Consider the following 24,508-nt stretch of genomic DNA (forward strand, 5'->3'; position numbering starts at 1 on the left):
AATGTATTCTGGTGTAATAAATTCATGTTTCAGCCTCTGTAAAGTTTCCAGAGAAAGGCTGTTTCAAAGCAGACACTCTCTCCCTCTCGCCCGTCTGGCACTAGCTAGATTCCTCTCCGCTCCATCAGCTAACTGTCACATTACTATTATTAGTTGATTGCTCTCCATGTGCCATAGAAGACCCAGGACCCGGCCACCGGGAGTATAAAGCCTCCCCGCTGGCAGGGCAGGACACCGCGGCAGGGGAGCGCTCTCAGCGCGGATCGCGCTTCTCGCCAGCTCCGGTTCGGGGCCGGGCGCGGAAAGCGGCGGCGGCGGCGGCCGAGCCTGCGGTGGCTGCAGGTACGTGTTGACAACCGGCCGCGGGGGGACGGGGCTGCCGCCGCCCGAGGCGGTGATCCCTGGGGACGCGGCCCTGGAGCAGCCGCGGCGGGTCAGCTCTATTCTAATAGCGGGCTGCGGGTGCTGGCTCGGCCGCTGCCCTGCGGCACGGACCGCGCGGCCAGGGGAGAGCTAGTGGGGAGCGGCCTCCGTGCCCCGGCTATTTATAGCTCCGCGGTGCTTCCAGCCCAAAATAAGCCTGTTGGCCTGGCGGCTGTCCGCGGCAGGGGGTGCGGGGTGGCGCGGCCGGGCTGTGCGGTGCCCCCCACCGCGGTGGGGGGCCGGCCATGGCGAGCCGCGCCGCAGGGCCGGGCCGCTGCCGAGCGGGGCCGGGAGCTGGGGCAGGACGGGACGGGACGGGACGGGACAGCTGCCGCGGCGCGGGGCTCGCCTGGAATGCGGGCGCCGGCCGCGCGTCGCGACTTTTATGGAAACTTGCCTCGCCGGAGCGGCGGCCGCAGCCAAGGGGCGCTCCGCAGCCGCCAGCCCGCCCGCAGGGAGCACGCCGAGCCGCAGCGGCGGGGCAGCGCTCGCAGGTAAGAGCGGCTCCGCCGGCGGCGCAGAGGAACAGGGCTCCCTTAACAGCCCGGCCCGGCTCGCCCCGCTCTCTGCTGTGCGGCGGGGCCCGGGCTGCTGCCCGGCCCGCTGGAGCCCGGCGCCCATTGTCAGGACCCGCCGCTGGTGGCCGGGCCGAGCGGCAGCCCCGAGGTGCCTCGGGAGAAGCGGCCGCCGCGGACGGGGGCCGCAGGCAAGGCCCCCTCGGTCGGGGCGGCAGCCGGCGGGGCAGCGCCGGGCTGAGGGGCAGCCGCAGCCTCCAGCAGGCGGTAACGGGATGTGCCGAGCGGAGCTTGCGGCGCCGCCAGCCCCGGGGCGGGGGGACTCTCACGGTCGGGCGGGGGGGGGGGGGGCTGGCCGGGGCTCGGCGCTGCGGCCCCGACGAGAGCTGCTCGGAGCTGAGGTGAAGGGAAAACCGCAGGTGGGGCTTGTGCCGGGCAGCGCTGCGGAGCCGAGCGGCGGCAGTGGGGAGAGCCCGGGCAGCGGTAACGCGGCGTGTGAGGGGACGCGGGAGCGGGGCTGCCCCCCGTGACGTGCGCTTAATAAAAATTGGTATAAAATCCCCTTTGCTGATGAACCACGTCTGCACCGAAAGAGGGCTCGGCTTTGGTGGTGGGGTCTTCAGCAGCAAAGGCGTCCGCATGCGTCTGTAGGTTCTGCTTCGTCCTGAGGTGATGACTGCAAGACAGCGTGGCTGGGGAGAAAATACTGGTTACCTGTGACAGCTTACAAACTATGTGTTTACTTGTGTTAGGCAAATAAGGGCTTGTGCTGACACAAGAAACAGCTGCGAAAACATGTTTAATGAAACGAGTTCGTATTTTGGAAATCAGACAAGGCGCTACTCCAAATCTTAGCACTCAGGTCTTAAAGAGACCTTAAATCATTCTGTCCATTGAAATGAAATTGTAAAATAGTAATTAGTCTTTTAAGAGGGCCACGTGTATTAAGGAACATACAGGAGCATGAGAGTATGTCCAGTATATGTAGAAGCACAGCCTGGTGAAATGCAAGATCTGGTCAGATGGTTTAAGACGTGCCTAAGAAATATCCTCTCTAAGTGCATTTGGAATGTTTCAAATGAGTAGTTTCCTCAGCGGAAGAAGTCAGAAAACCTGTCATTTGCCATACTTGCATATTCACCTTTGAAACTCCTTTGACAAGGAACAGTGCCATGGTGAGCCCTCTGGAAGCTGTGGGGGAACAAAAAGGAAGGCTAAGGGCAGTGGAAGAGAAGTTTGGGAAGCAACAGTAGGAGTGACCCTCTGCTGTGCACCAAAGGCAGCCATACCCGCTCGCATGAAGGTATTACACACGATCCGGTTCTTGCAGGCATCAGCATTACCAGGAGAGTAGAGTTGGTCAGGTGGAAACAGCTCCAGGAAGCCAGGAGACTGCTCCTTCGTGGCAGAAGCATAGCACAGGCACAGTGACCACCACAGTGTGCAATCTGAGTTGACCATGAGGATTTAGGAGAAGAGGCAGATAGGCTGTGTCCTGCCATTGGAGAAGGGACGAAGCAGACTGCAGTAGCTCTTCGTGTCCAGAATTTTATCCCACATTTCAGTACCCTGATTCCTGCAGCCCTGTCAGTGAGCAAGAGATGAGCTCAAGTCACACCACTTCTCTTCAGCTGCTGTGACACAGCGGGGGATGGAGGAACTGTGGCATGGGGCAGCATGCTGCTTCTCTTGGGGACCTCAGTTCACAATTTACTGTCACCCATTATTAGGATCAGTGGATATCTTGGAATGAGGTATCTTGGGCCAGAAGATCTCAGCAGGGCTTCCCTATAACCGAGCAGTCTTTCAGCCCCACTATGTTTGCTCTGGAGCTTATGTACCCCATAATAGTCCCTGAAGAGACTAAGAAATTAACAAACAGACCTTTTCTACAGAGAAAGATGATATGATTTTTTAACACAGCAGTTGGACTGCACAGTACTGTACATTAAGAGTATTTATAGTCATATAAACATAGACAAAATCCTTAATAATGAATATATTTTAATAATAACATCATACCTGGAAGAACTATTCTGAGACTCTCAATAAATATTGAAGTAAAATAAAATTAATGATTGAAGAAAATATTGTGTATAGAATTGGAAATTGGATTATGTGGGCCTGTGGTTGGTAAGTGTTCTAGTCTGTAACTAGAAAGGCTTAATGAAGGTAATACAATCGATTGGAGGTAGCTTTGTATCTTGTGTTTTACAAAACGTGAAGCTTAGGCAGCTGGTGTTAACTGTCCTAACTCCTTGGCTTCAGTGGAGCTGATGGTTTATGCTGGTTCAGAATCTTCCCTCATGCGCGATAATTTTAGTATCTACTTTAGTATCTGTAATTTAGTACAACAACTGTCGGTGTCATTCCAGACCAGTTACGGTAAGGACATAAATGATGGACACGGCTCTCTTTCCCTCCTCCTCCCAGTTCTGCTTAATATTTTCTTAAATACTTTAACACAGCGGGCTGTGTTTTCCTCTCCTGAGTGTTTTGGCTGCAAGTAGTGAGTTTCCAGCCCTCACAATATGGTTTTCTTATATAATGGAGTCTTCCCTGCAAGTAGATTGCAAAGAGGAGACAGATGGTAAACGTAACTTAGACTGTGCTGTGAAGGGCTTATTTATAACTCACAGTAGCCGTAGGACAGCAGGGGGGCCTCCCGAAAGGAGAAACCACAGAGGAACTGGACTTTATTTAAAGTCCTGGCTTCGCACTCCTATTGTAAAGAGTAGTATTCAGTTCAGGAAAATGCTGGTATTTTTCCATGTCTTGTGTGAGGATGTTAATCATCCTACTGAAAATCAGGAACTTCTGTGATTTCTAACAAAGGGGAATTTTATTATTTATGGGAGGGTTTTTTGTCTAATTAAAGCCGTATAATTGTTTTTGATCAGTTGAGGACTCTGACCTCCTTTCAGAATGGAGATTATTAAATTTAAGGATATGGATTTGGGGACCTGTGCGCCATCAAACATTCTGTCCCCTTCATGGTTTTCTTTGTTTACTTTGATTATTTTGCCTGAAGTAAGGTTTGAGGAAGTCTGCATGAAAAGTTGAAGAAGTGCTATGACCATAACAAATCAAGACCTGTTGAAGGTGACAGCTCACTCATTTGCAGCAAACAAATAAGATGCTTGAAACCAGTCAGTTTTCTTTCACAGAGTATTTCTAATCTGTTGCCCAGTTTCCTACTTGTTGCTGGTTTTGTGTTAAATTTTCACTTGAAACTTCTTAGAGCTCACTCTCTGCATTACAACCAGCCAAGTCATTCGAGTAATGTCATTTTCTCTTCCACTTAGTTCCTGAGGTAGGACCATTGGTCAAAGGATTGGAGTTTAAACTTCTCTTCTAGGAAAAATCTCACTGTAGACCTCTCTTGAAAGTCAAACTGCAGTCTTTTACTTTCAGTATAAACATTATAACCTCAGACTAACACTTCCTGAGATATTTCGTTTCATTATAGGAAAGGTGAAATATGGAGAGGATAAAAAAATAAAGACTAGTGTCAGGTGAATGTTAGAGTGATGAGACAGGCAGAGAAGAGCCTAGTAATAAGCTGAATTAATTTTGTGATCATGGGTATGCCTGACATTATAATCTGGGATTTTTCTGAGTGGGAGCAGTCAATGAGGAGCTCTTACAGCTTTTACTGGGGTATGTTGATCTCAGGAAATTAAACGAAAATATGAGAATGAATCTTCAGGTTGGACAGCTTTGTAATAGGAGGACAGATCTCTTCTGAAGTAAGTATATGTACAAATAAACTCTTGTTGCCTCTAAGAGTAAGCATTATTTGTATTAGATGGGAAAATGCGTACTACAAAACAAGAATATATATATATATGCAACTTAAAAATATAACTAGTTCATCTCAAAAGGGAATTAGTAAGTCAAGGTTTCTTGGGATGGAAAATTTATGACCACATACTTCAGGCAAAGGTAGTGGTAGATGATGAAGGCACTGTTCTCTCATGACTGGTAGGTGTCAGGACCTGGCTTAGCCATTTCAGTTCTCTCAGCAGCAACACATTGACTGTGTGGATCCTCTTCTGATGCTAAGTCAGATACATAATAGGTTCAATCTGCTTTTGTTGATCCTGAAGCAGTGGTCCTTGACTCAGGACCCTAGCCAAATCTGAAGGAATACTTCTTTTTCTCTTGAAGATTCTGTATTGTCTATTGGAAATCACTCATCTGCCTTGAAGGGTGCCTGGGGCAGGGTCCTGCTGCTGCTTCTGCTCAAGGTTGATCAAAGTGCAAACATGGGTGGTGTCATGTTCAGTAATGCCCTATTGCTTTCTATCCATATCTTTTAGCATCAAACGTGGAGGTAGGGTGACTTGCAGATGCAAAATGTCTTAGAGCCAGCTGGCTAACCTTCAAGCATATTAAGAGGTAGTGATGCCAAAGAACTGGAAAGTAGCCTGAAGTAATAGCAGTTATGGCAGTATTCCAAAAGGCAGAAATGTATCTGCCATCTCTATGGCACACAACCTGTTGGACTGGCACACTTTTGGGAGTTCAGACAGCAGGAATTTGCAAAGAAAATTTCTTGCAACATTTGCACTTTTAAAGAAGATTTCAGATTTGTTGGGGGGGGGGGCGTATCTTGCTGCTGCCAGCAATCTTAGTGACACTGTCAAGGGTTCAGGGAGTTGGAGCTATCATCAGAAGGGTTCAAGACAAAGTTGATCCAAAAGCTCAAAAGCTAAATTGTGTTCTTAAGCTCTTTATCTTCTTCCTACAGTAAATTGCACATAATAAGCAAATCAGACTTTAAAATAGTCATTTTTTTACATTACTTTAAGATGAAGTCATATAGACACAGGGTATGTTCTTCTAGTGAAGGTTAGCAGCAACCTCCACTTGAGGTATTTAGGTGAAATGGAATTCCTTGTGAAAGATGAACTTTGGGGCTTACTTTTCTGCTCCAGCCCTATATGAAGGCTGCAAAGTCTCTATGTTCCTGGCTACTTCAGTGCATGAATTGTACTAGTGCTTGATGTGCCTTTGTCTTCTAATGTGTTCGTGCAGTAAATCTCTTATTCAGCTTCTGCATTTTAAGTATAAGGCTATAGGCTCTCAAGCCACATGTAGGGAAGAAAAACTTAAAATCTTTTGACCTCTTCATTTTTCTAAGCAGGTCTTAGAGAAGTTCTTTTCTGTTCTCTTCTTTTGCTATTCTTCTTTTTTAACCAGTTTTAAAGTTACATTGAACAGCAGAGATTTTGCTTACATGCATGAATTAAGCTAAAGTTTACAAAGATGTGCAAACCCAGCTGCACAGTATACAGATGCATATTAAGTGTGTAGGGACCTTGAGACCACAAGGATGCTAGTGAAGTTATTTGCCTTTCTTAGACTCATAACTTTCTTCCTGCAATTAATTGCACGTAAGCAGATGTACAATTATCTTTCTAGACACAACAGGATTTTAACATGTTATTGCTAATCTGAAAGTCTAAATAAGAGCTAACAGTAATTTTATGTTCGTGTGTTCATAAGTGATGAACTGTAATGTCTTGGATTCCTATCAGTCTAGAAATTGGCTATTTGTCACCCTGATTTTGGGGGGGAATGACTTTTTGTACTCATTTGTTGAAAAGGGACATCCAAGTTTTACAGAACATCTCTGCTGAAGCTGAATTCGAAGAGTTTGAAATTTATAAGCCAGGGCAGTGATTGGTAGCTAAATGCTCCTGTTTTATATGTTGCTACTCCTTTCATTTGGAAAAATATCCCAAGGTATCTAAGAATTTCATTTAGTCTGTACAGCTACAGCAGCAGCACTAGTAGTATTTATGATGTTGGTGTTTTTGAAGAGCTTATATGAAAATAACTTTTAAAGATAATTATTTTTAACACCACATAAAAATTACAATGTTTATGTTTGTAATTAAGAATTAGAGAACGTAATGGCTAAGAACTGTTAAGAGCTTAACTTTCCAGAACATGAGATGCCCTGACTTCAGTTCCTCTAAACCACAAGTGAGAAATTCCTTCCTGTAGTAAGCTACTTTTCTAGCCTTTTTACTTTGAGCCCTTGAGTTTGTTTGTTTGCACTCAGAGCCTTGGGTGACATGGTTTAGTATGAGGTGTCCCTGCCCATGGCAGGGGGTTTGGAACTAGATGATCTTAAGGTCCTTTCCAACCCTAACTGTTCTATGATTCTATGTTTGGCATGCTGACTTTTTAGGCTTGCCTGGGACTCAGGGCATTGGTACAGTACAATGACAGCAATGATTTCCTTCATCCCACAATCTTTCACGATCTAAAAAAAAAGGGGGAAGGCAAAAGGCTTGTCCTGACCCTGAAGTGCCTTTCTGTTGTGTTCCTAAGAAAAACAGCATAATTTAAAATCTGTAACACTTTTCTCTTTAAAAATGCAGTGCCATTTCCAGCCCACAATTAAATGATACAAATTCTTTAAAGTATGTATGTGGCTCACCTAATTAATTTCATAGTTTTTAGCACTAGTGTTTCCTAGAGTAGCCCTAGGAGAAAGGAAAGCATTATTTTGTATTCCCATATTGGGTGAAGAGAGGTGCCAGCCTGGCTGGGAGTCAAGCAAGAGCATTCACCCAGGCGGGAGATCCAGCTGCATCTCTGATATCCAGGTAGGTTCCCCCAGCCATGGGCCATCTTTCCTCCTGACAGCTGTACAAAGGCAAAGCAGCATCTCCAGGAGGCCATGGGGGTTTTGGCCTGAGCACTCTACAAACTTTGTGGAACCTGAGCTCACTGGCTCACAAGTCAAACTGGAGCGGAGCGGCGGAGGTGCAAGCACATTCCTTTCTGCTAGCATGAGCACTGAGCAAGAGTTTTGCAACACATCAGCCAGGGCAGCCAGAGCTTGGCTCAAAGTCTCCTTTATAAAAAAAAATAAATGGAAATTAAAACCCAGTATCTAAGATATGTAGCATGCATAGAGAATCATAAGCTTATTCTTTTAATTACTGTTGCACACTTAGAACCTATTCATGTTTTCAGAAGCCTCAAAGGACCAAATGAAATTGTGATACATCTGTTTCAGCCTATGCAAACTTATTTACTGGAAGATGGTTAAAGCATCATTTAAAAGGAAAAGAAAGGAATATAACTTCAACTGTTTCTTTCAGGTAGAAACTGAAAGCAATCTTAAACAAACCAGGTGCAGAACACAATACAGTAGCCATGAATGACATTGCACAGAAAACTGAGGTATGTACCAATTTTAAAGTAATTGAAGTAATGTAGTAATTTACAGCTAATGATTGCAAAAAGAGTAATTATATGCAATTGTAAAAGACAATTATAGTGGAAATCTCCTGGTATTGCTGTTATTTTAAGATAATGGAAGGGCACTTGGATGTCACTTAATGAGACTGATTTGATGGAATCTCTAAAATATAGTCTTAATGCTATCAAAAAAAAAAACATGAAGGAGAAAGGCAAAATAAAGGTAACAAAATATTAAGAAACTTTAAATGTTGGGGGGAAATTCTGGGCACATTCACATGTAATTCTAAATTGTAAATATTAGGCTACTGAGCAACAGGAATAAACCCTATTGGTTTAGGTGGAAAATATGAAACATGGAATGTTTTCAGCCATTTTTTTCAGTACTGTTATATTGAGAACATTCCTGGAGTCGTTACGGTAAAAAGAGAGAAAAATTCACAGTAGTTCTGAAAAGTGGGAACTTCGCTTACTGAACTTCTATTTCGGCATGTGCAGGATAAGCATTGGCAAAGAAGCGTCCATTAGCTGTCTCAGTACCAGAGTCCTGCAAGTCCAGTGATCTTGGCACTTTACAACATAAAATTGATGGATTTCCAAGTTTCTCTAAATATTTGAAAAAGAAGTATATAATGCATTGGAAATTTTAAATTAACAAGTACCACTATTTATTTAAAAACCATATGGCTGTTGAAATGTTTCAGAAGAAAACATACATACTCTACCATATGTCTATGTCTTTATAACTGTTTTAAATATTAGGGGTAGAGAGGCTTTTCGGTGACTGCTTATGATCAAAATCAGCACTATAAATATGTATTTGAATACAGATTCAGATACATGGTAACTGAAAATGTACCTTCACAAAGTTCATATACTTAATTATTTAGCTGTTCATTACAGTTACAGCCTAAGATTAATAAAAGGCTAAATGTTGTTTTGGGATTTTCAGTATTTATTACCGTTTATGAATGAATAAAATGCTGCTTAACTGATGACAGCTAGTGGCACAAAGTTCATAATTCCAAAATTCTGTTTTACATTTTTACATTCTTCCTAATCCAATCTATCAGAATATTTCTGTCCATCTGTTTCAACTTTCTTTTTCTTATCTTCATTTCTTCTTTATCTTCACCAAGATTCTGCTTTCTTCATCTAAACCCGTCCAAAAGTCCTATGTGCCCAAGCTTCACAAGGGGGATGTAAAGGATAAATTTGAAGCTATGCAGAAAGCAAGGGAAGAAAGAAATCAAAGGAGATCTAGAGATGAAAAGCAAAGAAGAAAAGAACAATATATTAGAGAGAGAGAATGGAACAGGAGAAAGCAGGAGGTTATTTTCTTTGCAAATATTTTGTGTTGTTTTAATATTCAATATTGTATGCGAAAATATTTTCACATTATTTTAAGACAATAATATCACAATTTTATTTAAGATCTAAAGACAATTTATTTTCTGTGTTTCATCAACTAGATGAAGGAACTGCTTGGATCTGATGAAGATGATGACTCAAAATCTAAAATTGAAAAAGGTTATGTTCCAAAGCTGATAGGTAAGAGAGACCTGGCTTTAAGGCCACATAATTCACTAGATACATGATGTAAGTACTGAACTGTGCATTTCATATTCACAGGAACTGTTAAAGGCAAGTTTGCAGAAATGGAGAAGCAAAGGCAAGAAGAAGAAAGAAAAAGGATGGAAGAAGAAAGAAAGCGCAGAATTGAACAAGATATGATTGAGAAAAGAAAAATTCAAAGAGAATTAGCAAAAAAGGCCCAGGAGGTATGGTCACCTGCTCACAACAGTCAGGACATTAGTGTAAACAGTCACCACAAGAAAAAAATTGTCTTGATCAGAAAGATCCAATCTTAAGATTTCTGATAGCAGTGATTTACATGGGGATGTTCAATGGGATGGAAGGGGGGGATAATATTCAGATAATCTTCATCTTTGCTTCTTTACAGTAACTGTTTTTTAAAGTGCTAAATTTGAGTTACAGATGAAACCAGGAGGCAGAAACCCGGTAGGAATGTGAATCAGGCACAAATTTTGGTGTCACAGGCATGCAAGGGCTTATAGAATTTTCTAAACTAATTTGAAAATGTTTCTTATATTTTACCAGTCCTTAGACAAACTTTGCTTATACATTAGCGAGTACAGTTCAGTGGTAGATGAACTAACGCAAGCAATAAGAAAATGGTACTGGCAAGCAAAAATGATGAGGTACTAATGCAGTACAAATCATAAATCATGAAGATCCAGATCATGTCTTACTTGCCAATTTGTGAATTTTTATTGCATATCTATGTATACATGAACAGAGTCCAATTTTTGTTAATGCTGAGAAAGCAAATTTTGCCTTTCATAGAATTTTGCATTGGGGTATCATATTTAATTCCTTTTGTAAATTTTCCTCAGTACTGTGAATACTGCTGTGAGTGAGCATTGACATGATAGACTATAACCATAAATGGATTTTATTTAACCAAAAGACAGCAGTTCTTAATTTGGCTTTGATTTCGTTGTAGGAAAAGAAAGAGTGTTATAGGAGGAGCCAGTTTCCAAGAAGGACTTGGACAGTATTTTCTACTAAGACTTTTAACGTTGTTTAAACTGTACTTTTAATTGGAAATATCTCCAGCATATGTTTTATCTAGTCTCTAAGGCAGAAGTACAAATGCAGAATTTTAGAAAGTATGTTAGCTTTAGACACTAACATGCAAAGAGCATGTAAAGTGAAGACAGTAGGCTTTTTGCAGGAGCTGGGGGGTGACAACATGCCTTGGATCAGAAATAATTGATGAGTTTGCTTTAGCTTTTTTTCGTCTTATGCAATTTTGGAATGCTTAAATGAAGAATGGACATCGAAAGTACCTTTCTCAGAAATCTTAACAGTTCATCACTGAAGAGTTAAGAATGCTTTAGCTTACTTTCTGTGTAATGTTTTATGTTCCCTCTTCCTCAACAAGCTAACTTATCCAGAGTACTCCAACAAAGGTTCAGTCATGATCATCTCTACGAATTTAAGCACTACATATGTATCACTGATGATACAAAAAGAATTTCCAGTTCTGTGTTTGCAAATCTAAGGCAAAGAGCCAAAGTAATGTAATCATATGAAATTCTCATTTAATAGATTGATGACTTTAACAATACGGGAACTGAATCAGCAGCTGAGGTAATCAGATTTTTTTAAGAAATGTTCACCTACATTTTTATTCACTTTGTGTTATTATTGTAATTTGGGCTGGGAAAACAGCGCACAAATACCTAACTGAAATCCAACCAAGGAGCTAACAAATTGTTAAAGTATATGGAATCGTCTCTGCTTTAAGTCAATTTATTTCAGTTTGAAATAGAGTCTGCACTGTGAATACTTTGTGGTTAGTTAAAAACATCTAAAATGTAAATATATTCAAAGCACCAGAGGGAATTTGAGGTATACTGGCAGTGATACTCCAAGTCCTCTGGCTTTGGAAAGTACCATCGTAAAAGCTCTTTGCCTTAAACTTGAAATTAAAAGGGGATCCTGTCAATATACAGGTGCTTGAACACCTCAGTTAACAATTTTTTTTCTTTTTAATTGACTAATTTACTGTATGTGTTTGGATTTTAAGTCTTGTAAATGTTCTCTTTGAAAAAGCTAGGTCCAAATGTCCTACTGTCTTTCACTAACACAAGAAAATCATGTTCCTACAACAGCTTTGGGGAAGAAAAAAAAAACCCCGTTAATTTTAAGTTCAATATCCCTGTTAATCATGGTATTGGGGGGGGGGGGGGGGGGGCAGGAAAGGGTAAAATGTATTTTGGCAAGTTGTGAAAATAGCATTGTAGCAGCAACATCCTTCAGAAAAAATTACTATGCCTGACAAATTACGTATTGGCCTCCAGAACTACTAGCTTATTCCAACCACAGTGTTTCCTTTACATATTAAATGTAAGACTGGAAGTAGACTGTGGCTGCAATAATGATGTAATCAAAATTCCACCTGTTCTTCTCCAAACCACGAATACTGTTAATGAAAATACGTAGAAATCAAGGAATTTGCCAGCAGTTATGTTTAAAATGTGATTCAGTCTTGATGCTCTTCAGGAATTTCAAGAAAACTAGTGACTGTTACAGGCAAATGGGTTTATTCTTGTGGTTAACACTCAATACAAGTAATTCTTTTGGAAGGTGTGGTGTACAGAGGTGAAAACAACAGTTTTAGGAAGAAATGAGTCTGAAGTCAAGCTTTATGAAAACTAAATAAATATCTTTTTGGACAGGAAGGGGATGATTCACTACTGGTTACAGTAGTGCCTGTAAAACCCACCAAAACACCTGGGAAGATGAAAATAAACTTCGAGAACACAGGAAAGGAGAGAGCAGAACAAAGAGAGAGAGAGGATGAAGAAATGAAGCTAAAATATGAGGAACAAACCCCATCCCTTAAGGAAACCAAGTGCCTTTCAAATGTCATGGTAAACCACTCATCTAAAAGTATCTAAGAAATAAATATCTGTTATTTAAGATATAACAATTCTATTTTCCTTACACAGGGTGAAAATGAAGACAACAAAACTCCAGAGTCTCTGTCTCCTGGTAAGCTGAAAGTGACATTTGAAGAACTTGAAAGACAAAGACAGGAGAATCAAAGGCGGCAAGCAGAGGAAGAAGCAAGACAGCGTTTAGAAGAGGAAAGACGTGCCTTTGAAGAAGCTAGGCAGCGAATGGTAAACGCATGCTTTGTTCATGGAGTTATACAATTTTTACATTAGGATATGCTTTTACATTCTTTACTGTATCTGATTCTTTTTTCTTGCTGTTTACTATATTGCAGGTTTTAAGAGTCCAAAAATAAATTTCCGATATATTTTTGACCTTAGCTCTAACTCAGTAACCACACCAACATAACGCTTGAGATTCTTTTGGTAAATCCAGGAAATTTATGTGTTTTAAGTCTGCCAGCAACCTTAGCAGGTTTTATACCTACACTTTGTAGTACCCCAAGCAGTAGACCCTCAAGAAGACAACCAGTTGTCTGTTTTGTTCATAACTAGCGCTTCATATGTGTCAGTAACCAGATTTTATGAAGACAGTCTGTAGTAACAGAATGCTATTTCTTATTCCCATGTATTTACTTATGATAAATACATACGTTACAACCTTGCTCTTATGAAACAAGGTAGAAAAGACAGTCAGCTCTCTTGTATGTACTGGCATAAACAACGATGTACCAGAAATTACTAGATTAAGCCTCAAGTTGTCAGAAATGTAGCCTACAAATCCTGTTTTATTACTTGCAAAACTGCCTCTGTATGTGTTCTATATCATAAACCACACTTATTTTAGATCAATTATAAACAGATCTCACTATCTTATTCTTTGATCATACCAAGAGTTACGCACTTAATGTTGTTAAGATATACCAGGTAGGTTGGTCTGTATTTCCTCACTTCACTATATTCCAAAAGCATTTTTAAAGTTCTGTATTTAAATATCTTTCCCGTGTACAGTTACGATCGTTATGACTTTGTTATGATTCACATACAAAGAAGATGAATGAGAAAAGAGATTTTATTCTTTCATTACATCTTTGAAAATATTATTTTTACAAATTTGCAAAAACAGAGTATAACTATGATTGAACATTCTTGGATAAACAGCTCAAGATCACTATGCTGACTACATTTAAAAAACATTCTTAGACATTTATATTCTCAAAAAAAAAGAAAAAAACTAATCAAACCACAGAACCTCGAGACAGCTGAAACTGAAATTGCCAACTGGTCCAAATAGAGAGAGTTCTAGGTTTAGGGAGGTACCTAAATTGTAGTTTACTCTTCCACCCCCACCTCGAATAAATCATTTAACCATTCCACACCAATAACCTCGACAAAGCACTTTTTTATTTGGGGTTGGACAGGGGATGCTGGTGAAAGAGATCAGGGAAGAAAATGAAGAAGAGAGAACTTAATAAAGTCACTAGCTGTTCTTACTGAAGTTTTGCTCATGTCTCCCACTGTATCTGCATTTATTAGCAAGTAATATAATTTACAACTTCTGTGCTCCAAAAGAAATCAGAGATGTCTTCTGAAGATGGTTCAGTCTTTTGTTCTTGATTGCAGTTTGCAAACCACAGCCTTCTCTCTGCAGATAAGTGTTACTGGAGACAAGCAATAGTGAAGAGATCAGAGTATCTCAGTTCCTTTTTTTCAGTGATGATTAAATGTCTAAAAAAAAAAATAAAAAAGAAAGAAAAATCTCAGTCTGGGGTAATAGCAAAGTGTTAATTGATTTAGCTTTGCTATAAAACTTTACAGCATTTTTTTTAACTGGTAACTGCAACGGTGAAAACAATTTATATGCAAACAAAAAGACTTGACAGCATAAAGGTCTATTAAAGAGATGTAAAGAAAAGTGATTTAGAGTAAATTATCCATCCCCAAGACTGTAAAATACATACGTAATTGTTCAGCCTTTTCATTATAACACATTATTCTTTGAATTGCACACTCAACATATTTTTAGGAATTACAGAAGCTACATATAGGTTACCAAAATATGTTTCTTTTCTCCCTCCTGGCTAAAACCAAGAATAAAATATTTCTTATGGGAACCAAATTCTCAATAAATCCCCCCCAGGAGAAAAATATAATTATGAAAGATTAGAAAGGAATTAATGAAATATCCATTTACTATACAGAATATTGCCATGTTTGGGTAAAGTCCTTTCTATTTATTCCTCTCCTGAAGATAAATGAAGGTGATGATGAAGAATCTGAAAATTCTGTTAAAGAATTCCGTCCTAGTAAACTCAGACTCAGTTTTGAGGAGATAGAAAGACAGAGGAGAGAAGAGGAAAAGAAGAAAGCAGAAGAAGATGCAAGACGACGCATTGAAGAAGAAAAAAGAGCATTTGCTGAAGCAAGGAGGAACATGGTATCGCATTTTTGTTTAGTATATAGTTTAGTTTTTACCTAAGTAACTCTAAAGCTGCTCTATGGGAAAGCTGTAACTACAGTTAAGAATGCATGCTTCAACTCCTTCAGTAATTAGATTACCTCAGTACTTACTACAATGTGGTAGGGTAAACTAATCAAGTTCATTTATCAAAAATCACAGAAAAATCCTTCCTCACAGCAAGCCTAGAAAGGATTTCAAATAATTTAGACAAAACCAGGTATTGTGTCCAATGGTAGATACACAAATTTAGAAAGCAGAATGTTTTCACAAGTAGGGTTTGGTTTTTTTTTGGGAAAAGCAATTCCTCTTACTTCTCCAAGTTTATCTCCCTGCCTTTATAGGGTAGCCACCAATTAGCTGTTACTAGGTAAAGCCTAATTAATGGCATACTAGAGAAATGCCCACTGCAAGTGCAAATTTTCTAGTCATCTGTGGTCCTTTAGGAAGGAAAAATTAAGAGGCTGAAGTCAGCTGATACTTTTATTGTATTTTGTTGCTTATTCAGAGAAACAAAAAACCCCTAACTTGTAGCACTTACTGTTAGAACAATTTGTAATATGGATTTTCCTTAGACACATTCAGATTTCTGTGATATGCAATGACTTCTAAAATTTGGGTTAAGATTACACTGAAGAAAAATTTTCAGGGATCTGAGATTGAGATACTGGCACCAGCTAAAGCAGAGAAAGATGCCCAATTTCAGAAAGTGGCAACATTATTGTAAGAAATAACCAGCATGGAGCTTTTCACTGTATTCTTCATGCCTATTCCAACAACTTCAAGCTGTTGAAGGCTTTTGGATATAAGCCAGTTACTTACCGGTGGTGGTTAAGAAACACAGTATTAAATTACACAAATATCACCTAAACCTAAGTATTTGTTTCAAAAGGAAGGGCAAGACCCACCATACAGAACTGTGGAATAACCCAGTCATCTGGCAGTGTCTTCCTACATTCCTCTCTGTGGTTTTATTGGGAAAGACCAGCTGCATAACTAATAGAATTTTCTTCATCATACAAAGCAATGCTTGTGAAAGAAATTAAAACTTTATATGATTATACTGGACTTCTACCGTTCAATTACATTATGGAAAGCCAGCAGACAAAGAAAAAAGAAAATTGAAGAAAGAATGTGCCATCCTCTGTTTTCTTCCTGCTTTCTTGAGAACCTCTTTTTTTCTGCTTCCATGTAGCAAGAACCTAAGCTCAAGTGTCCAGTCAAGAAAAATATCACTGATTAAACAGGGTTTAATCTGTTAGATGCAGCACAGAGTCTATGATTGCACTCTAACTGCAGACAGTGAAAACGTTCAGTGATTTAAGAAATTAACTGAAATTGTATTTTCACATTTTCATGTTTGAAGGTTTCTGTTAATCAGCATCTTGAATATGAACATTTTCTGTTACTTATAACAAATATAAGACCATGCTTTCCCTATTTTCCACAGTGTAGCAGCAATACAGATTTAAACATTTTAAGAACATCTTAGTCATCTCTTTCAGAAGCAGGAAAATCTCACACAATTTTTATTTAAGCATTTAAATTATGTAGTTATTTTAGAACCTCTTTCATGTTGATTCATATTAGATCTGAAAGCGTACACACATAGAAGTAGCAATATTGTTGCTGGAAAACACAACCACCACCTCCTTTCAGAAGGATCTCCCTATTTCATGTTTACTTTTTCTGCATTCATACTTCCATGCTTCCCACCACCAAGGTGATCACTTTCAGACTGAAGCATCCATCTTTCACCGCTGACAGTCTATTAGAGAATGCATAAAGAACCTGTCTTAGCACAGATTAAAAAAAATATATTCTTTTTTCTGTCAGTCACTGTTTCCCACTGAAAATTTGTTGACTGCTGCAAACTGTGGCTGGTACAGGATCATTTCTCACTACCATCTGTTCCCACTTCACAAAATACAGCTAAATATTTATTGAACCGACCACAAGGAGCTTGTACATCACAAAATTCAGCTGATTTTTGTCCTCTTTTTTTTAACCAGGAATAAGTTGGGTTGCTGCCTTTTTGTAACTCCGTGATTCAAAAACGCAGAGCAGACAGCCGCTAGTGTTTGCTCACATGCACAGCTTTTTAACGCTTACACATACATGTAGTGGTAAATTTTGAATTAATGCTTCTCCTGCCCACTTAGGTTCCGTATCTCCTTGAAGTGATAAGCATGTGAACTAATGCACCATAACAAGAGACTTTCACATTTCTTTGCTAATTTAGCTGTGATTAGCCTCCAGAAACTACAGGGCTATGCACTGTTTTCATTAAGGGAAATAGTTAACAGCTTTGTTTTCTCAACTCCACTTCTCCATAATGCAATTGCAACAAATCTGCTCATATTATGCAAAACAAACGAAGAATGGAAGGAATGGGGGCTGAAGTCCAACTATAAGCTTACTCAGAGGGAAAATCTGAAGGACATCTATAGTGAATAGCAGCAGTATTTGAGTGTGATTGAAGCAAAAAAATGAGCTGTAAAAAATAAAAAAAGATATGGGCAAAATAGATCAAGACAGACATACAAACTGAGATGGCACAAGGAGCAGTGAAAGGTGTTAAGTTACACTGGCAGTAAGTAGCAATACAGAGAAAAGGGAGTGCCAAAGAATCTTTCTTTAAAAAAAAGTTTGTTTCTTTATAAAGCTAGTCAAAACCCTTTCTCAAATGAAAGTTTTGCTCCTTCAATTCCTTCTAGCATTTGACGACTACTGATGGGAATGCCTACAGTTTAAGGAACACTGGGCTCTTCCATATTTGTAACAAGGCTTTTCAAACATGCACTGATTAAATAGTGCCAAAAGCCACATCGCCATGCAGTTCTAGATCAGTATCAGACCTAATACAGTCATAGAATGTTTTGAGTTGGAAGGACCTTAATGGTGATCTAGTTCCAACCCCCTTGCCACAGGCAGAGATACCTTCCACTACACCAGGCTGCTCAAAGCCCAGTCCGACCTGGCCCTGAACACTGCCAGCGATGGGGCATCCACAGCTTCTCTGGGCAACCTGTTCCAATGCTTCACCTCCATGATTTACGTCACGATTTACACACTCTCAAGCTCATGATTTACACGGTCAAGTTATACAGGTCCAGATATCCAGAGTTCTCCTTCTGGAGAACTCAGGTACAACTAGAAAAAGAAACATCAACCAGAGCTGCGTTTGTTTTTCCTCTTATTTTATTCTTGACTTGGGATTTTTTATTTTTTTTTCTTTTAATTTTGCATTTGAAGAGCTATTTACACCTCCCAGTGTCTTTTCTGGGTTCATGCTCCTCTTTGGACTTGCTCCCAGAAACTGTATCCCAACACCTTATAACTACCTATTTAGTTTGAGCAAATGCAAGACTTAATGCAACCCAGGTTTTGCTTTCCAAAGACAGCCAATTAGAAAGATGGCAGAAAGAAATCACATTATTCTTGAAAAACCAGAGAAAAAGACCCCACAACGTTGCATTAAAGAATGTGAGATGAACACAGTAAATTGAAAAATCTCACATTTATCCACAGAACATTTCTGCCGAGTCAATCTGTTAATAAATTTACATAGTTACATGCGCAAACATACATTTATATTGGTTTTATCAAGAACTTAACCTTGCTGCTTAAACTCAAGAGACTGCCATGCTCCCTGGCCATTTTTGTAGCATAGTTTCCTGTTTTGGTAATACTTTGTTTCAACAAATTCAGTCTGATAAAGCGTTTTTTCTTACACTTCCTGCTTTTCGAAGTAGTTAAATTCACCTTTCCTAGGCCCTACCACCTTACGAATTAGCTTCAAAATAAGCACCTTGCTCATGAATGACTATGAAAGCCTAACCCTTCCTTAGAAAGGGCAGAAATGAGAAAACCCTTGCTGTTGGGTTGTACAAAACCAATGAACTGGCAGCGTAACTTTGTATAATCAATCTGTGCACAAGAAGAGTTTCTTGTAGAAAATTCTGTTCAGTTCTGGTTACTGGGAATACCGGTGCTGCTTAAGCACAGGAATTTAATCTGGTTTGCTTAAGAAAAGATAACAAGTACATGTACTTCAGTGTTAAGAGCAGTGACACTGAAACACAAGCACTTTGTGTAATGATAGTCTGGGAAGTAAATGGGAATCAATTGTTTCAGGTCCCAAAGCTGCATTAAGGGGACATCCTCTCATCACCTTGCAAAAAAGACTGCATTTTATATGATCCCCTTCACCCTCATTATAAAAGTGTAGCATTGTAATAAGGAAGACATAAAGTCAAATACCATTCCTGAAAACACACTCCCTCCCAAAACATCAGAGGAATACCCACATTGCATCTTACTGTGGTAGATGTGGCAAAATACTCAGTTTTCTTTATGTACTAGAGTGCCTGAGCACTGCTGTGATTTCACCACAGGTATCATTAATGCTCTCAATTTCCAGCAGGTGCTGGATGATGAATCACCAGAAATGTTTAAAACGTTTTCTCAAGAATCTCTTGTACCTGGTAAACTGGAAATTAATTTTGAGGAGCTGCTGAGACAAAAAATGGAAGAAGAAAAGAGACGCACAGAAGAGGAGCGTAGGCAAAAGTTGGAAATGGAGAAGCAAGAATTTCAGCAGTTGAGACAAGAAATGGGAGAGGTTTGTATATCAAAAGATATGCTATGCATATTCTGAATAAAAGTAAATAGATAATTTCGGTTATTATCATTTAAGAATGTCACTAAATATTCCTTTAGAAGCAATTTTAAATCAGTACTTCTAGCATTATATGAAAAGAATGAAAAATAGAAAAACATATACATCTTACACAAAATTAAAAAAATATTTTTATCACTAATCTACCAGGAAAATGCTTTTATCTCTTGCCACCCTAAAAGTAAAAACACAATTTCAAACTTCTAATGTTATTTTACAGCCACTTCTGAAAATTCTACAGCATTACTAAAGCTATTATGTAGTATTTACAATAACAGAAGAGCAGAAACATCTAGTTCCTAAATGAAAATACAAACTTGAAATTAAGAAAGAGCAAAATTCTTGCTTTTCCTCAAGGGAATACGGTGTTAACTAATTAGGAAAGATTACAGTGGCCTCAACTTATTTCTAGTCAGTGTATCAAGGGTTTGAAGACTGTCACAGTTGATCTTAAAAATCACACAAAATTTGCTTTGCATACCAGATGTTTAAAACATCACGTTCATAAACTTTATGCTTCAATTTGATTTGGTTGGGGGTGGCGATTCTTTATTAATTTCTTTTGAATGTTAGAGGACTACGTTTTTGTTAAGGTAAGCTAAGCTAGTGAGTAATAAAGGCTCCAGCTTATATTGGAGCCTTTATTCACCTAAACTTTTTAAGTAAATTTCATATTACATGCTGGGGAAGAAGGGAGAGACAGGGTCCTCCAACTAAAATGCATATGCATCTTAACTGTCAGGCAGAGGTCATAAAAGGAGGGAGTAAAATAGTAACAATATCAGCTTCAGACAGGGTTTGACTACAAGATCCAGAACTGACATTTCTTTTCCAGCCACAACATCCTGAAATCTCATTCGCTTTTTACTGAATTAACAAAGTAGCTGTATTTTAGAAAGTTATTTCATATCATATTGCAATAAGCCAGGAAGGTAAATTCTTGATCCAAGATAACTAAGTTCTTTGTATTGCTAGGTGTCCGGTTTTCTGAGTCTGTGAAAGGTGGCTTATTGAAAGCAATTTCAAACAAAGGGTACATTTAAGCAAGATACTGTAAAATCTGTATCTAGTTTAGAGAATAGCAAAGGAACAAACAAAAAAAAAGACAGAGAAAATGTCTATGTTGATTTCAAATAACTAAGAGAACTGTTCAAGTGTATTAAGTTACACCTGTCTGTGGGGAGAACAGGTAGTAAAAATACCTATGGCACTTTCCATCTTTATCATTCTGCAATTTCTGAACAGCTGGAAGAAGAATGTGAAACTTTCGAGCTAAGCAAAGAATATGAAGAATTAATAAAGCTAAAAAGAAGTGGTTCTATTCAGGCAAAGAACTTAAAAAGCAAATTTGAAAAAATAGGACAGCTGTCTCAAGAAGAAATACAGAAGAAGATTGAAGAAGAGCGAGCAAAGAGAAGAGCAATGGATGAAGAAATAAGAGAAAGGGAAGCTGAAAAATTTCAAGAGGTAAGTTGCATTCTCTTTATGTTAATGATGTACTTAACTTGCACTGATAATCCAGGGGTTGACAGTACTGCTGCTTTCAAAGTTTGCCACATTTCCAAAATTATTTTCTCCCTTCCTTCCTGTTCCCACCTCAGCATCCCTGACAGAAACAGCACTAGTTTATTATCAGTCATCTGGTGAAGCATACATCTTTTCTGCTCAAAGTCCTCAATTCAGCATCTTAACAGTCTGAAACCTGGCAGCCTGAGGCTTTGAAATATTCTTGAGAATTACTCTGTTAATCATCACAAATGGCTTCCCCTTCTGAACTCTAATTCATTCTCTACTGTATGAATTAAAACCAAAACACAAAAAACAAAACAATACCATTTGAAGATCAGATCTTAGAATCTTTACTCATTTCTCAGGATAGAGCAGAAAAGGAAGTCTACTTATCTATGCCTTAGACTGGAATCTCTGGCATTTTTCAGAGGGGAAAACCACGAAATTAAGCTATCAGTCTAAGCAATAAATCAACCCAATGCTCTGTGACCCAAAACACTAATGTCAGCTTTCATGATGTTTCACATGCCAGTGCACAAAACTTTTTACAGCAGCAAGCCTGATCTGAGCCTCATTCTGAGGTTCTCATTCACAGTGGTCAGTCACTTCAGAATCAGCTCAACACCTACCTTTTATTTCTGAGTTTTTGATGACTGACACTGTAGTGATTTTTCTATAAGGTCAACCTGTGTTAGCTGTTGAAGCTACCCCAAACACTATGGCATGAAACTCAAGTCACTAAGGATTTACCACTGCCACATGACAGTATTCAACTTTTATATGAAAATAAATCCTTAGGAGTACTTTTCTACCCAGCATTTTTGAAATCACTTTGCCAGTATTTTGCTGTCTCTGGGATAAGCTATTAAGAGACTTGATTTAAACCCAACAGCAAACCTCTGAGAAAAACAGGACTCTGCATGGCTTTGTTCAGTTAAGAACTACTGCTCTACAAAACTCAAGTTTATTATTACACATATTTAAAAGGTAGTTAAGTAAGCCCTATTTTTTAATTTCCCCTTCACAAGGATGATGAGGTAGATGTGAGACCAGCTAAGAAATCTGAGGCTCCATTTACTCACAAAGTAAACATGAAGGCCCGTTTTGAGCAAATGGCAAGAGCCAGGGAAGAAGAGGAGCAGAGAAGAATTGAAGAACAGAAGTTTCTACGCATGCAGTTTGAACAGAAAGAAATTGATGCCGCATTACAGAAGGTATAAATTACAAAGTGCCTATTCCTCAGTTCTAAGTGTCATGTAACTTAGCTTCTGATTAGCATTGATGGCAACACTGCTAGAGGTATAAAAGGAACATTATGCTGTTTTAACAGCTGCTGTGAATTGCTGCAATAATGTAAAATTGCTTTTGGTGTTTTCACATATTCTTGATGCATTCAGAGATACAATGAACTCTTCTTGCAGTATCCTCTGAATAGTCTGAAAACGGGATTTTTTTCTGCTTGTATTTTGCCCTAAGATTATAGCCTCGCTTGTTCCATATCTAGATTCAGTGCATTATGGTATCTAGTGGGATAGGTGGCATTTCAGCTTCTCAGAAATGTGGTAACTTTCTGTAATCAAATATGTTATCACTGACAGGCATACTGCTATTGCCACTTTAAATGTTCTAAATCAACTTATTTTAAAACAGAAAAGGGAAGAGGAAGAAGAGGAGGAGGGAAGCATTATTAATGGTTCTACTTGTGAAGATGAGGAGGATCAAGCTCGATCTGGAGCACCCTGGTTCAAGAAGTCACTGAAAAACACATCGGTTGTTGATGGCGAGCCAGTGAGATTTACAGTTAAAATTACTGGAGAACCGAAACCTGAAGTTACATGGTGGTTTGAGGGAGAAATGTTGCAGGACTCTGAGGACTATCAATATATCGAAAGAGGAGAAACCTATTGCCTTTACTTGCCAGAAACCTTCCCAGAAGATGAAGGGGAATATATGTGTAAAGCAGTCAACAACAGAGGCACATCTGCTAGCACTTGTATTCTTACCATTGAAAGTAAGAGTTAGCATTTTCATTTGCTTCATTCTCATTCTTCTTGCACCTTTCCTATTATGAAATCTAATTATCTGTTTCTCTTACCCTTTTCTTTTCTAGCTGATGACTACTAATGCTCTCCTTTAGCTGGAATCTTTCTTCTCCTCAAAACTTTCTTACTGCATCATCTCTTTCTCTGATGGGGCCAACTTAAGAAAGCAAGGATATGCATTGTCATTCCTGCATCAGATAAGAATAATCTTCAGTTGTGAGAGTGTTCAGGTTCCTTCTCAGTACAGAAATTGGTATTAAAGACTAAAAAGAAGGAATCAGTGTATGAATGATGAACTAAAGAAAAAAGCTAAATTATTAGAGTGCTCCCACATTTGAAGACCAACTGTTGTGTAATAGTATAAAGCTAAATAAACAATCTGGAAACTTGTGTAGTAGTGTAAATCTACTGGTATATTTTGCATGAACACTGAATATTTAAGCTGTTTTTCTTTATCTCAGAGGCACTGAGCTGGCCAAAGGAAATACTTATTGATGATTTTCAAAAACTCGAGTGTACTATTTTTAAAGAATAAAAGATTAAGTAACTGCTCACTTTTGTTGTTTTGTTTCAAAGAGCATTGGTTATTTTGTTTTAAAATGGGCCTGCTTGTTGTTGCCACTGACAATAAAAAACTAAAAACAGTAAAACAGTCCCAGTAAGGCTTATAGTAGTCTTCACAGTACCAACATTTGCTTGTAAAACTGCTAATGTTTTCATTGCTTAAATGATACAGGAACAGTTGGCAACAGCTATGGCAGGCTCATATTTTAAGTTGATGGGAAGCAAGCTTTAAGAAAGTTATTTTCAAAAAGTGCCTAACTTCTCAATCTTTGTTCTTTCTTAATGCAATAAACTGCTGCATCTCTAAACATTGTCTTCTTAAGGCTGTTCTTTCTAAGGCCTCCTGACATCAAAACTGTCATTCAGCTGACACCATCTGAGTTTTTCAGCTTCAGCAGGAGTAATTTTATGAACAATAGTCACATTTTAAATTAAAGAACATGTGTATAAGCCTTAACAGAAAGACAGTACCTGCAGCAAATTAGCTTCATGCAGTTTCAGAAAGAAATTTTCCTGTGGTTGAATCTGCTGACTGCTCTTTGTACAGTCACCTACTGAGAATTCCTCTTTTTCATCAAAAAAAGTTACAAATTCAGAAATGTCTT

The 24,508-nt window shown here is 39.1% G+C and overlaps 2 protein-coding genes across 25 annotated transcripts in view; one reads left to right on the top strand and one right to left on the bottom strand.

Annotated features, from left to right (window-relative positions):
- The first annotated feature begins 170 nt into the window (after positions 1–170).
- NEXN (nexilin F-actin binding protein) lies at positions 171–24,211 on the top strand. Of its 15 annotated transcripts, none has more exons than XM_062628926.1 (14): positions 171–342; positions 8,067–8,144; positions 9,302–9,493; positions 9,635–9,713; positions 9,795–9,943; positions 11,298–11,339; positions 12,431–12,625; positions 12,704–12,877; positions 14,901–15,086; positions 19,531–19,731; positions 21,034–21,255; positions 22,326–22,511; positions 22,948–23,308; positions 23,408–24,211. In XM_062628926.1, the coding sequence occupies exons 2-14, from the start codon at positions 8,118–8,120 to the stop codon at positions 23,419–23,421; spliced, it is 2,028 nt and encodes a 675-aa protein (XP_062484910.1). In that variant the 5' UTR covers positions 171–342; positions 8,067–8,117; the 3' UTR covers positions 23,422–24,211. The 15 variants fall into 15 exon arrangements, with proteins under 15 accessions (XP_062484910.1, XP_062484908.1, XP_062484913.1 ...); XM_062628924.1 differs by having other exon boundaries at positions 172–342; positions 8,063–8,144; XM_062628914.1 differs by lacking the exon at positions 171–342 and adding an exon at positions 702–917.
- Positions 13,704–24,508, bottom strand: part of FUBP1 (far upstream element binding protein 1) — a 36,378-nt gene continuing 25,573 nt past the window's right edge. For all 10 annotated transcript variants that reach the window (XR_009966680.1, XR_009966681.1, XR_009966678.1 and 7 more), the window contains one exon: positions 13,704–14,377. Coding sequence is in view for 6 of the 10 variants with exons in the window: in XM_062628934.1 (XP_062484918.1) it covers positions 14,360–14,377 (18 nt within the window). In the remaining 4 variants the exon portion in view is untranslated. The remainder of the gene's footprint in view (positions 14,378–24,508) is intronic.

This window comes from Pezoporus occidentalis, unplaced genomic scaffold (genome assembly GCF_034315485.1).
Source record: "Pezoporus occidentalis ecotype Australia unplaced genomic scaffold, CSIRO_AGI_Poc_V1 ctg325, whole genome shotgun sequence".
In the NCBI taxonomy this organism is placed as follows: Eukaryota; Metazoa; Chordata; class Aves; order Psittaciformes; family Psittacidae; genus Pezoporus; species Pezoporus occidentalis.